This window comes from Phyllostomus discolor, chromosome 6 (assembly GCF_004126475.2).
Source record: "Phyllostomus discolor isolate MPI-MPIP mPhyDis1 chromosome 6, mPhyDis1.pri.v3, whole genome shotgun sequence".
Lineage (NCBI taxonomy): Eukaryota > Metazoa > Chordata > Mammalia > Chiroptera > Phyllostomidae > Phyllostomus > Phyllostomus discolor.
Window position 1 is genome coordinate 49,534,897 of NC_040908.2, and position 14,781 is coordinate 49,549,677.

General features: G+C 49.3%; 1 protein-coding gene and 1 long non-coding RNA gene across 4 annotated transcripts in view; both read left to right on the forward strand.

Moving 5' to 3' along the window:
• Positions 1–14,781, forward strand: part of LOC118501132 — a 143,416-nt gene that overhangs the window by 101,626 nt on the left and 27,009 nt on the right. The gene's annotated exons all lie outside the window — the stretch shown is intronic.
• On the forward strand, positions 5,667–9,812 carry ASPRV1 (aspartic peptidase retroviral like 1). The gene has a single exon (XM_036028128.1). The coding sequence runs from the start codon at positions 8,437–8,439 to the stop codon at positions 9,211–9,213; it is 777 nt and encodes a 258-aa protein (XP_035884021.1). The 5' UTR covers positions 5,667–8,436; the 3' UTR covers positions 9,214–9,812.

Sequence of the window (14,781 nt, forward strand, 5' to 3'; positions counted from 1 at the left end):
GTCTGGATGAATGTCTCTTCTCTAACTCCTTGGCTGTCGGACTTCCATACAGTTTGATTTTCTGGTAGTTGTGGTTACTTTTTGTTTTTAAATTTGTTGTTGTCCTTTTTTTGGTTGTGTGAGGAAGCAAAGTGTATCTACCTATGCCTCCATCTTGGCTGGAAGTCCTGAATATTATTTTGTATTGTTCAGTAATTTCAGGTGTACAGCATAGTTGTTAGACAATCATCTACTTTACAAAGTGATCCCTTCCAATAATTTCAGGACCTACCTGACACCATACATATTTATTATAATATTGACTATATTCCCTATGCTGTACTTTACTTCCCCATAACTATCAATTTATAACTCTTAATTTCTTCACAAGACCCAGAAACTTGGGTCACAGGAGCCAAGAGGGCAGAAAAGACTTAGGAGGAAAAGCAGTAAGACAAATGCTTCAGAAAATCAAATTCTTGAAGGGGCCATGGGGTGTGGCTGTTGGGAGGCCCCAGATGTCCTTGGCGAGGGTGCAGTGAAGGGTGGTGTGGCAGGAGCCAGGGGCTTTGGGAGTGTGTGGAGGTGACACCCTGGGAGGAGAGGAAGCAGGGCTGCATCTAGACCCTGCTATGGTGTCTTCGTGTGCGTTAGAAAGGGTCACCCCTTCCTCCTGGCATATCAAACCCTCAACCCAACACTCAGGCTTAGTGAGAGGATGATGGACTTCATCCCCCACATGGCCCACAGTGAGGTATCTGCAGGCTGTGGCCCTGCGAATATAGAGCAGCCCTTCTAGAAAACTGACCATGGGGGATGCTGGACCATGCGACGGGTTACATTTTTCAGCCGTAAGAGATTGGTGAATGCTGATTCGGATGAAAGAGGGGAACCCACGAGGAAAAAGAAAATGCAGGATGGGGAGCCCTGCAATGAGAAGCTGGGTAGTAGCCTAGGCAGGAAGGGGCATGCTGCCATGGCTGTTGGTAGGGGGTTTGGGCTGAGGGGGAGCAGCGTTGGGTGCCCTCCTGGAGCTTGGGGTCCCAGTGTACAGGCTGGTGCTGCAGGTGAGTTTACTGAGGATCTCTGTGATGGGGCAAGGGACATGGAGACATGGCTGAGATGGCCTAAACCAGATGACCAGCAGCTCTGGTACCCCAGACTGGTGATACGAAGACTGCTTGCGCAGCAGGCCTACAACTGGGCAGGCCAGGCCAGTGAGGGTCTCTGCACAGAGTTTTTGTTTCTTCTTCTTCTTTTTTTTTTTTTTTTTTGTGGAAAATTTTCAAACACACGCAAGAGTTGTGGGAAATGCAAATGAAAATTCCTCTTATACCTATCATTTAGCTTCAGTGATTATTACTATTGTGAATGTCATTTAATGCCCCCACCTTAAGTACTTATTTAAAAACTTCAAAAAAATTTTAATAGAATTTATTTTTTAAATCAGTTTGGGTTCAGAGAAAAATTGATTAGAAGATAACAGAGATTTCCCATATACTCCTGGTCTAAAACTTTTTTTATTTGGAAATAACTTCAAGCTTACAGACAATTGTAAGAACAAGTTTCTTTATGTTTAAATAATGTTTTTCTTATTAAAGAATATATTCCCAGAATGTATTTAGAAGAAAATTGAGAGCATTCATGATTCTGCCATCCATAAATCAACACTGCCATTGGTTTGGTGTATTTCCTTCCAGCTTTTTATTTGACTCTTTTATCCCTCCAGAGTCCTCCTGTCTGGTGTGTCCACACGAGTGACTTCAGCCCGTGGCCTTCACCCCTGCATCCCTCCTCAGAGAGTCTGCTCTATGAGCAACAACTGATCCAAGTTTGTGGGTTTGGGGTGTCCTCTTTCCCCAGTTTTAATGCTAATGCAGGTTTTCCCTTAACATTTTTTCCATTTTTGTTTTTCTTGGGTAATATTGGCTGACATCTGGTAGGACAAGTTGCCCAATGCGTCTTGCCCACGTCCCACACTCATCTCTCTGTGTCTGAGTCTGTCTCCCCCACTCACCTGAGCACTCTGTGAGGGTAGGGCTCAGGGCTGACTCACCACTCAGTGTGAGGCTGAGTTGGCCTGAAGAAATATGCATGGTATTGAACCAACCCACTTACTTGGCATTGCTTATCCTCATCTATGCTGCAGACTCTCAGAGTGCCTTCTGGTAATTTACAGCCACCAGCATGGTGTCTGGCACACAGTAGGTACTCAATAAATATTTATTACTGCTACTACCAATAACCTGAAGATTTCTATACATGGTAGCTCATTTTTCCTCTGCCTTTTCCTGTCCACCCCACTTCTCCTGGTTTGTAAAGGAGAGACGCCACTTTGACATGCCAGAGGGAAGGTGCCCCACTTTGTCCCCCATCTTCTGTACATTAGGAGCAAAGCTAAGTTGGCAGTGGATTCAATAGAAGCCGTTCTCTGTGCTGAGGCTATTTTATATGTTTGCATTGCTCACAATACAAGTTGTCATTAGCAGCAATTAAAACTATTTCAGGATCAGTTCAAAGCTGCCTTTGAGGTATTTTAAATTGCACAAAAGTTCTCCATGTGTCTAGTTCTGAGCCAAGTTTCCTGGTGTGATTAGAAGCCCACTTATGTTTAGAGAATATCCAGTCTGTATATTTTGATTGTCTGAACATTTTATAAATTTCAGGAGTGTTTGTCAGAAGTGGGTTAATGTCTCCAGATCTGTTTGGACTATCTTACAAGTCCCACTTTCAACCTTAATTAAGTGGAGGGGACCACAAAATGGGAGAGAAGGAGGGGCTCCACAGAGGGTCTTCCCTTAGAACCATTCTTTTTGGCCAGGCAGAAACCCTGGGTCTCTGTGGCCCTGAGGGAGGCTGGCAGAAACCAGAGTAGAAAGGGGTGAGGACTTGGTCTAGGGTGGGGGCGTCAGGAATTGGGAAGAAGGCGGGAACCCGATTTGCAGGACTGGGCTGTGAGGAGAGTAGTGGGGAGGCTTTCAGAACACCTTAAGTAATCTTCAGATTTGATTGAAAGATGAACACAGGGAAAGAACCAGTTTTGGCATATGGGACTGCTAGGGAGTTAGTCAACAACTTGTTCTGACCACCTCTTGACTGGCCCTGGCCATGGCCCTAACTCTGGGCCTACAGGGCTAGAGTGGCAGTGGGGCTTGGTATCACTGTTCCCTATACACTTTCAACACCCTCCAGGGCTATGATGGGCACCAAGTTCTCACTGCCTGCTGACAGAGGGGCTCTGCTGGGGGGCTGAGTGGGGCGACTCTGGGTGGGAGTTCTGAACTGGGTGGTAAAGGAGAGTAGAGGGCAACTCAAATGGGAGGAAGAGCTTCTGGAACAGTGGAGAACTGGGGAAGGGCCTGTCAGTAGGACTGGCCTGTGTCAGTGCGGGCTGTGGCAGGGACCAAGAAGGGGGACCAGTTAAGGCAAAGCTGTCTTGTCCAAGTGTCTTTGGTGTGACTGATGTGACTGCTGGGTCATTTCTGCTTGGGAACAACAGCGCTTGTTGTCTGAGGGTTTGTGGTTGGAAAACAAGGAACCTGCCGTCACTTTGGGCTTCCCCACGTGCCTTGCTTTGGTCAGAGCCCACCCAAACTCCCCTGGGCTCTGATCTGCATCCCTAAGATTTTTGTATGGAATTTGTCTCTTTGCTCCTCTTCTCAGCTTAAGGAATGGATGCCATAACCGGCTGAAGCAGAATGCTGAAAGCAGCCTTCCCTGCACACCCCTCCACTCTCACCTACCCTGGGACTGGGGCTTTGGGCGGGGTTGAAGCGGGAGTTGTGCAGACAAGTGGGACCTTGCTCATGGCAGCAAGTGCCCACAGGTAGCAACAGTGGAAGGCATCGTGTCCTTGGCCCCGCAACCAGAAGGCAGGATGATCCATTTTCAAAGTGGCATGGCTGTGACTGGGGCTTCTTCAGGTGGTCAGCCTCACATATAGGTTGGTCTTAAATGATTCAAAACCAGGCAGTTAAACATCTGTATCCTGTTTTCATTGGCTTGAAAGCCATGGTGATGGGGACCTGCCTAGTTTTCTGAGCCAGCAAGTGTGCCCAGAGGCTAATAAATAACAGGTGTCTCCAGTAAATAAGACTTTAATACTCAATGTAAATGTCTGTGCAAATAAATATATAAAATGAAATGTGGGGGCTAAATTCTATATGCAAGTTACACAATTTCTTAGCTGTTTTGAACTGCGAAATATAGTGTGACTGTATACGGTGTGTGCATAGTGTGTGGAAAGTGTGTTTTTATAGACAATATAAACAGTATAGACAGTGTGGTGTGTGGTAATGTATGTGTTTGTGTGTGTATGTTTGTGGGGAGTGTGTGTGTGTGTGAAGGGATGTCCCCATCAGGTTGGTTGGAGACAAAACCAGCTATATACTTTACAGGGCCTGGTGCAAAACGTCAGTGAGGGGCCACTTACTCAGAATTATTGGGAATTTCAAGACAGCAGCTACAGAGCATCAAACCAAGCTTGGGCCTTTCTGAGTGAGAGCCCCATGTGACTTCACCTTGGGAGTGTGGGGAACTATGAACCTGGAGAGGAGCTGCAGCAGCTGACCTCTGCATTGTGGGGCTTGTCTGCACCTTTCCTGACCCTACCTCATGCGGGCACCCAGATCCATAAAGTGTATCTGGGCTCTTTGCTCAAAACAATCTCCTGAGAATGTCCAGGTCCCTTTCCAGCCCACCCAGTATCACAGGGCCCTGCCCTCCACCCTCAGGATTTGAAGTTTCAGGCTCTTCTCCAGTACCCAGTGCCCTCTGTGCTTCCAGAAGTCATCAGGCAGCAGAAACAGTATAGGATAAGAGTGCAAAAGTTTTCCAGTTGTGCCCTCACTGCCCCAAAAGTGGTTCAATTCTCAGGGGCCTTAGTGGGCCCTATCCTTGGGGGAAGATGTGGCAAAGAGGAGCTGGGAGGCTGGGGCTGCATTGGGCCAGCAGAGTTCACTGCCCCGAAATCTCAGTGAGGGGGTGTGGAGGGTGGGGCTTCCCTCACTCCTTCCTGTTTATTGTCCTGATTTGCCTCCTCTTGGGTCAAGTGCCATGTGCTTGCTTCACAACCCACTCAGGAGATGCTAATGGGTAATAATGAGGGTGTTCCCACCCTAATACCTATACTTGTCAATAATTAGCCACAATTTCCAAGGTTCTGGGAGGAGACACCTGGTCTGCCCCAGCTGGTTTAGCTCATCAGTGTACCAATAGCATAGCAATCTTGAGGTCTCTGAGTGGTCTCGGGGTGTTCCACGTGTGGGCATCTCTTGAGGGCTAAGAGAACTGGAGAACTTCCTTCACCATGTTTTCGATCCTAGCCGGAGACTGGACCCTAAACGCAACCTGCTCCAGCTCTTCTAGTAACCACCAGGCCACTGTGTGCTTCTGTCTTAGGGATCCCAGATGGGACTGTGTGGACAGCCTGCCTGAAGGGCCTCCCTGAGGGGTGCTGCCTGCCCCAGGCCAAGGGACCCAGAAATATAGGGGTTGTGGGGAATGTGGGGCAAGCTAGGCTAGAAGGGGGGATTTGGGACAGGTAGGCAGGCAGGAGTGGAGATTACTATAAATTTGTTAGCCATTGGTCATGGGTTTTGTCTGCCAGAGAGAGAGAGGGAGAGAGAGAGGAAGGGAGGGGGAAAGGGAGAGGGAGGGGGAGAGGTAAACGAGTTTCCCATGCAGGGGTGGGATGATAAATGGGATTTCCAGAGGAGGGAAAAATCCTGATTTGAATTTGCCAATTCCCACAAAGATACCAGTTGGTTTAACAATTGGCTCACAAAATTCTTGAATATGCAAAAATCAGCTCTTGCTCACTGTTCATTAGATCACTGTCCCCATCAGAGGCTATCAACAAGCCCAAGCCCCCAGACCCTGGCTGCACACCTCCCTGAGCCCAGCACTCTCACTTTCCTGACTTTATTTACAAAATAACTGGACAGCTAGGGGCCTGAAAGAACCATCCAGCTATCCAAGCTCCTTGTGCTTCAGATCCCAGAGTAGGGTGGGCTGGTCGTGACACTGAGGTTATGGATGTGAAATGACTTCGCCAAAGTGAACACCAAATCCAGTCAAGTGAAGTGCCACACACCCCCAGTGACCACCTACTTCTAGTTCAGAACGATGGGGAGATCTGACATTGGCATCCACCCCAGTGGTTTGAAGAGCCATACTGTGGGACCTCTAGCAGTCCAAATTCACCAGCTGACAAGCCACCCTGCCTCCTCCTTCCCTTGGTTCCATGCTGGCCTCCTCATTCATTCTTACTTCCAGAGGACCAGGTGTGTGGGGAGATGACAGATACCAGGGAGCCAGGAGGCCAGTAGGTCAGGTCCCTGGGCCACAGAACAACACCCATTGCAAGAGCTGGGAGTCCATCCACAGAAGTCCACCTGCAGAAAGGGTTTCCTGGTCTTGTGGGTGGTGGGGACATTTCTCTGGGTACAGACTGTTTTTACTATATGATTTCAGAGACTCATCTACCCTTGACCTTCCCAGTGACTTCATTTCCCCCTCTTCTGGGCTCCTGGAATGGCATGGTGGCCCCACCTTAGCCTGGCAGCTGTGGAAGAGGTGTTGACCCAGCTTCCTCTCTGCTGGCTCACTGTGTCAGGTGGAGGGGGTTGAGATAGTAGCAGGGACTGAGGGTCTTTTGGCATGTTTGGGAACCTTGGGACTGTCCAGAGGCCAGATTGGGGTCAGGGTTCCTTGGGATTCAGCCAGGTACTAGGTGATGAATGGTACAGGGAGCCAGTGAGGAACAACAGGTGATAGGCCAGGAAAAACAGCCCAGAGCCATATGTATGCCACTGGTTCTTGCCCCTCTCCTGTCTTAATCTGTCTTGTTTGGTGAGAGTGCTCAGCCAGGCCTAGAGCTAAGCAGAGAGCACCTGCTGAGCCCAAAGTTTCTGTGGGGGCTGGAGACAGTCACACAGGCCTGTGTGAGCCTTACAGGCTGGTTCATCACAGGAGACAGACTAGTGAACAAACCACACAGCACAGTGCAACACACACTCAGCTGGGAGGAGGTACATATGTGAGGGGCAGGGGAGAATGCTCCATGGAGGTGGCGTTACCTGAATGGGGTCATAAGAGCCGTCCCCTCCAACAGCCCTAATTTCCCTGCACAGGCCCAAGTTAGGCTCCAGCCCTAGGACTCACAGATCCACCTTCTGGGCATCCATGGGGTGGCCTGGGGTGGCCCCGTGCCCCCCAGCAGGAGGTCCCAGAGTCAACCTCCTCCAGCCAAAGCCTTCTGGAATCTCACCTCTGGCTTCACCAACATGGCAGACATTTCTCCCTCTCAGAGCAAAGAGAATGAAATTCCCTGTCTGCTCTTTTTATAAGTGATCAGGTGTGTGTGTGTCTAGGGGGCTGGTGGCTGCAGTCCTGGGGAAGGGGCTCTTAGGAGGTTCCTGGAAGGTGAGAGGGGCCATCAGGAGGAGCCAATACATGGGGGTGCCTAGAGCTGGAGCTGGAGCTGGATCCTGGCTCCTGGCTTCTGACCTCTGGCTTCCAGCTTGCAGCTTTCAGCGCTCACTCCCATGGTTCAAGATCTGTACCAGCCCACTCCAGGGACTTAATGAGGGCACAAGGGCTGAGGCTTAGCCTGGAAAAGGGCTGACCCAAAGTGTGATCAATGAGGGAAAACTACTGTAGCAAGTGAGCGCATGGAAAATGCTGTGTGTGTGTGTGTGTGTGTGTTGTCATTTAATAACTCTTTCTGTGCATCTTGATTCTGGGACCCTTCTCTGTGTCCCTCTCTGGGAATCTTATGGGATTCTATATTTGGTTCAGAAGGTATGCGAAACACCTACCCCATGCCTCACACATAGTAGGAGTGTAATAATGTAAGCTCCTTTCCTTTAACTGCTCAAAGTGGTCACTTGGGGCTGAGGGCAAAGGGCTTCCCAAGTCTAGAGATTGATCGGCTTCTGGTCCCTGCCTCCCCCTTCCTTCCACAGATGATGACAAATACCTGGATGTCATAACATCCTCTGTGTCCTCCTGTGTTATTCTGGGCAGTCTGGGAGGATACCTCAGTGGCCCCCCTCTAACAGAGGCTGGCCTTTCTTGCCACGTGGGCTGGCCTCTGCCAGTCTCATGGATGGATACAGAAGGGTGAGGCACTGATCCTGCTAGTTGGGCAGGATGCTGGCAAGAGGGCAGGACAAGCAAGGGCGGAGCTTCCAGAACAAAGAATGGGGAGCCCTGGGGGCCCAGGCTAGGCATCAAAAAGGCTCTGCAGAGTGAGCAGGCTACAGCATTTGCCTCTGTGCCCAGCAGTCTGTCAGACAACCCTAGCCTGATCCCTTCTGCTTGCCCCAGGCCGGGCACCTAAGCGACACTCTGTTTAAAGAGGCCTTGTTCTCCAGCGTGATTGCGCCGGTGCTGCTCTGCAGTTTTCTCTACTTGGTGTGGGCCGCTGCTGCAGTTCCACAGGAGAGCAGAGGAATGGCTGGGAGCCGAGCCAGGAGCCAGGAGGGCCGCCGGGAGCGCACCTTCACCCCGGAGCCTTTTGATGGAGCCAGTGTAGCCCCCCACCTCTGGTTGCACCGCTTTGAGGTCATCAGTGACCTCAACCATTGGGACCAAGTCACCCAGCTAAGGTTCTTGAAAGAGTCCCTCAGGGGAGATGCTCTGAAGGTCTATGATGGACTCAGTCCCAAGGACCAAGGGGACTATAGTGTGGTGAAAGAGATCCTGCTGAAGACCTTCGGGGGACCCAGGGCTGCCCACAGTCACCTGCCCAAGGAGATCTTCTTTGCCAACAGCATGGGTAAGGGCTACTACCTCAAGGGAAAAATTGGCAAAGTGTCTGTGAGGTTCCTGGTGGACTCTGGGGCCCAGGTGTCTGTGGTCCACCCTAGTCTGTGGGAGGAGGTCACTGATGGTGACTTGGACACCCTTCGGCCCTTTGAGAATGTGGTAAAAGTGGCCAATGGTGCAGAAATGAAGATCCTGGGCGTCTGGGATACCGCGGTGTCACTGGGCAAAATGAAGCTCAAGGCACATTTCCTAGTGGCCAATGCCAGTGCTGAGGAAGCCATCATTGGCACCGACGTGCTCCAGGACCACAACGCTGTCCTGGACTTTGAGCATCGCACGTGCACCCTAAAAGGGAAGAAGTTCCGCCTTCTGCCTGTTGGAGGGTCCCTGGAAGATGAGTTTGACCTGGAGCTCATAGAGGAAGAACCCTCAGAGGAGGGGCAGCAGCAGCTCTCCTGTTAAAAAGCCCCCATTTCCTTACCCCCTAACACTGGAAGAAGACCCACCATGGTGGAGGAGAAGGGCAGGTCCTAGGGGGTCAGGGGGCTTGGCCAACCCAAACCAACTCTTTTCCTCCTCCACTCCTCCTCCCCCTCTTCCTCCTCTTCCCTCCTCTGCAGGGAGCTTAGTCTGCCCATGTTGGGGAGGCTTCATTTGAAAAGGCACAGGTGAGAGAGAACAGGCTTACTATCTGAGGGAGAGAGGGTCCTTATGCTCTCCAGGCTGCTATTGGTGATAAAGACTCAAAGGCTGGAAGAAGGGTCCATGAAGGCTAGAAATGATCACCTTTGAGAGAGGACTAGGGGACGATTCAGATCTCCTGAGACATGGTGAATCACCTTGGTATCTGTGAAGCCTGAACCAGCCAGGCTGGCTTCTGGCTGCAGGGTCCTCACAGGTCTTGCCAGTGAGGGTCACAGCTGCTCAGATATTCTTCCCTGTTGGGTCTTCCCACCTGTGCAATGTATATTTCCTTCTGTCATTTGCTTTGAAACCCATGGAGCCTTGTGTCAATAATTCATTACTTCCAAAGCCAATAAAGATTGACTCATGGAAAACCACGTAATGTGTTGATTGGGGATGAATGGGATGGATGTGAGAGGGTGAGAAAAACAAAGTGTAAATGTCAGAGAGAAAGAAGATTCCAGTATTTACTGAGCGCCTGTCCTGGATATAGGAGAATATATAGACAGTGACTATGTACCTTGTATTTTATGACAGCCTCAGTTTCAAATATTTTGACTTATTTCCTCCATAATTCCTACCATCATTTCTAATCGAGTCATAATTCCTCTAATCATTTCAAACTAATATTATAGCATTTAAATTGTCCCCTTATACTCAAAAGTGACCCTAAAGTTATTTGTGAGGTGTCTTGATTGGAGATTGGAAAATTATGGTTCTTGTAAACAGGTAAGAAAGTATCTGACAAGTAGGTTCTGACAGCTGCCTGGGAAGGGCTCAGAGGCAGAACACAAGGTCAGGGACAAGTGTTGACCTGCATGGGCCTGCCCAAGGGAGTTCTGGAGGACAGAGGATGCAGTGACAACAGGGGCCCTGGTGCTAGGAGGACAGCTTCTTCCCGGAGGGACTTGGAATGAGCCTGAAATTGGAGAGGCAGGATGGAGTGGGGGGCATTCCCAGATCTGGGAATGGGGTATCCATCTTTTTTGGGTCTACCTCATAATCTGCTTGCAAATGCCTGCCTTTCTCTCTGGAACTGAGCAGGGCCAGGAATCTGAAAACCCCCAGCCAAAAGGGAGACCAAGGGTGGCAGAGCTTTGAGAGCTTTCAACAGTAGGTGGGAAGGGCCATCTTCCCCTCATGAGGGTTCAATGCGCCTCTCATAGAGGTTTCTACCTGGATGTCTTGGAGGAAGAGACAAGCAGCCTGCCTGCACAGGTGAGCCTGTGGACTTCTTGATCTGAGCCCAGAGCCACTGCTCCTCCCTTGAATTCCAGCTGTCATTCTCCTGGAAACTGAGACACCTGCTCAGCCACTGAAGCTAGGCCTTGAGCAAACATCTTCACAGGAATTAGCTGTCAGCCCCAGGGAACATGGGACAATAGGCGGGGCTGAATCAGAAGGAAATCTTTTCCCAGGAAAGTGGGGCCTGGAGAGGGGGTGGGTCCAGCGAATGGCCTCAGAGTGGAGATAGAATCTGAGAAGGAGGTAGGAGAGCTGGGGAAAGAGGTGAGCTCCTGTCCCCCACGTCCTCTGTGTCCCTTTCTCAAATTTGGTTTTCAACTTCTAACAAAAGCTGCTTCTCTCCTAGGCCAAACCCTCCCTTGAGGGAACAACCCAAGTGGCACCTCCCTGTGACCTATTTCCTCTAGGTCCTTTAGCTCCCAGCCACATGCTGGGCTGAGGTAGGGAAAGGGTGCAGAGTGGGTGGGGAAGCAGGCAGGGGCACAGGCATGAGAAATTGGGTGTCAGGCCACATTTCCAGGGCAGCACCCAAATTGTCTTCTCTTTGGCCTTCCCATGCACAGCAGGCTGGTGTACAAGAATGGGTGACCTGTGTCCCAGCTGCAGAGTCCTTTCCTCTCCTGTTCTGAGGGAGAAGAGTTTGTTTGAGCTTCCAGGATCTCTCTCCTGGAGGAAAGTGAGCGCCCAGGCTGGGCCTCAGGGGAGGAAGAGGCCCCCATGGAAGCAGGAACTAAGTGGTGGTTCTTACCTGGAAAACCTTAAGACCTAAGGTTTTCCAGGTAAGACTCACTCAGGGTGAGACTTAAGACAGGTGCTGTGTGTGTGTGTGTGAGCTGGTTACTAGTGCAAATGTGGAAGCTGGGCTGCAGGGTGGAGACCGCCAATCCCCTAAGAGCAGAGTATCAAGGTGGATCCCTAGAGATCAGCTAATGAGTGGGGCAGCCACATCACAGAGTGCTTGACTGATGCCTGGGTGAGGAGTTTGAGCTTGACTTGCATGATGGAGGACCAGTAAGGTTTATCTGGCTTCTAGGTGTAGGTTGGAGTAAAGCAGCAACAAAGAATCAAACTGGAAAGCCAGGGCAGTAGTCAGACTCAGGGTCTGAGTTTGAGATGATGGAAGGAGACAGGCAGGCAGCAACGCAAAGGTCTAATCTGGCTGCACTTTAGAATGGCCTGGGAAGAGCAATTAAAGCTGGTTCCTCAAGGTGCCCCTAATGAGCACCCAGACTCAAGAAGCCCTGGTCTAAATCCCAGGGGTATCTGCCCCATTGTGACCCAAAGGGTGGTCCCCAGACCAGCAGGAAGGCAGCATGAGCATCAGTTGTGGGCTGGTTAGAAACATAGCATCTCATCCTCACCCAGACCTGCACTTTCATTGAGCCAGAGGTCCAGGTGATTTACATGCACATGGATGTTTGAAAAGCCCTGGCCTAGAACATTCTGATCCCTCTAGTTAATTAAGGAGCAACTCATGGCCCCCACAGGACCCTTCTTCTCTGATAATGACCACACACTAAATGCTGACCAGTCCCCCAGTGGTGTGAGATGGTTTCTCATGCATTTATCCAGCAAACATTTATTTTTATACTTTTGTTTTGAAATAATCTGACTTACAGAAAAGTTGCAAGAAGAGTACAAAGAATGTCCATGTACATTTTATCTATTTTTCCCCAATATTAACATTTTACCAATTAATATTATCATTCAATCTCATTCTCTTTCTCTGTATCTGTTCTCTACACTTACAGTTCTCTACATTTACTTCTCTACACTTCAGTGTTTATTTCCTAAAAACTAAGGAATCCTCGTACGTAACCACAATACAGTAATCAAAACCAGGAAATTAACATTGGTATAATACTGTTACTGTCTAATCTGCAGAGCTTAATCATTTTTCCAATTATCCCATCAATGACCTTTGTAGCAAAAGAAACCAATTGTTTTCTGGTCCAGAATCCGATCCAGCCACATAGAGCATTTAGTGGTTATGTCTCTTTGGTCTCCTTTAATCTGAACAAATCCTCAATCTGCCTTTGTCTTTCATGACCTTACCATTCTTGGAGAGCCTTGGCCGCTTCTTTCATAGAACATGAATCTACATTTGGGTGACTGACACCTTCTCATGATCAGAGTCAGGTTATGTGTTTTTGGCAGGGACACCCAGAAGGGCCGTGCCCATCCCACTGCATGCTGTCAGGAGGCACGGGGTGCCTCTTTATTCCATTACGGGTGATTTCACTTGAATCAATTGGTCAAAGTGGTGTCTGCCAGGTTTCTCCACTGTAAACCATTTTTTCCTGTGTAATTAATGTCTTTTGGGTTGATACTATGAGAAACGCAGTATATATTGTGTGTACAATATGTAAATAGCTTGTTTCTCATCAGACTGGCACCCACTAGATCCATGGATGACCCTTGCCTGCAACGCTGATTTTCAGCTTCACCCTCCACGTTTATTAGCTGGCACTCTAGGGAAAAGCTTTCCCTTCCTGTTCCTTTCTTTATTATTTATTCATATCATTGTAGACTCACAGACTCTTATTTTATTCCATCAGTTGTACTCTGTTACTGCTATTGTTTATTTTGATGCTCAAATTGTTTTAGATTTAGCCTCAGGAACCTCTTCAAACTGGCTCCTGTCTTCTTGGGACATGTCCTCATCATAATCTGTGCTCTTTCTTATTTTCTGTCACAAGATGTTCCAGGTTCATCTTGTATCTTCCTTGCACCCGCGCTGGTTCTCTTTGATAGAGTCTGGTATGTAGAAACCAGGATCCGGGTGTTAGGTGTGCTCATTTGCTCCTGGGGTGTCAGGGCTCCTAGGTCCTCTTGGTGGTCAGAGCGCTAAGACAAAAACATATACCACATCTTTATATATTTCTATATCACCCTCTATAATGAAATTTGGAGTTTGTACTGATTCCTCCAGTTCCAATCCACCATCACAGGATTTATTCTAACCTTCCCCTCTTCCATATTTGTAACTTCTCTCCCCAACAGTGAGAAACCTGGCTCCAGGTTACTTATTTGTTCAATTCTAAAATACCCAGAAAGTAGTTTCCGAATTGCTAACCCATACAATCATGAAAAACATAACCCAGTTATTAATCGCCTACTCAGCGCTAGGTGTGGGTGGTCCTTGGCAGCACGTGAGATAGATTATGACATTAGACTGCAGTCATCTAAAGAAGAGTGAAGGCTCACAGGTGTGCAAGGCTCTCGGCGTCAGTCTGCAGGTATTACTTTATCTTGAGGACAAAATGTTCCCGTCAGGAGGCCAGCTGGAGTCAGAGACCAAAGGCCACAAGTGATCCAGTGGCAATGCTGAGGGAGTGGCCAATCTCCAGGCCCCAGAGAGGTGACCTGGCCTGCCCACCTGGTCCTCAGCCACTGAGAGCACACTGAGGCAGCCGTCTAGCTGACGCCATCACACATTCCAGTCCCATCAGTCACTGGCCTATCTAGTTGGCAAGCAACCCAGGGTAATAAATGCAGCTTCCCTGGCTATGTGGCAGGGAAGGCAAATTCTGGTCAGGCTAATCTTACCATCAACTCTACCCAGCTGTTCCGTTCCTCATTGTGGGTTCATAAACTAGTTCTTAAGTACTGACTGCTCAGGCATTGTAGGCCAGTCTTCCCTAAGCCTGGATTGGGGCAAATTCTTTAAGGCTCATGTTGCCTGTTGGGCTTGCTTGGGGCCAACTTTGTCCTGCTTTGCCTCTCTGAGCTCATATTAGAGCATCTTCCTGCTTAGGAAGTGTGTGAGGTGGGTCCTGACCTCTAGGGATTTACAGCCTGAAGAGGGAGACAGCCAGGCCTGGTGCTGTGTCCCCTCCCATCTGTGCAGGGACACAGGGAGGATCACATGGAGGGTCACATGGAGGGAGTCAAAAAAGGGCTCCATGGAGGAGATCTTTACCTGAGTCTTGAAAGACAAGTGGCCATTTCCTAAGAAGACATGGGAGAGAGGGAGGAAGTTAGGAAAGGATGGAAGGACCAGTGGGTTGGGTCAGGCTTGGGGAGTAACTTGGGATGTGGGGAGAGGGCCAAGTGTAGAGGGTCCTGAATGACCTTTGAGAATACTCCAGAAGGCCAGGG

Excerpts from the sequence above, each read along its gene's own strand:
- ASPRV1 (XM_036028128.1), top strand. The coding sequence starts at position 8,437 with ATGGCTGGGAGCCGAGCCAGGAGCCAGGAGGGCCGCCGGGAGCGCACC.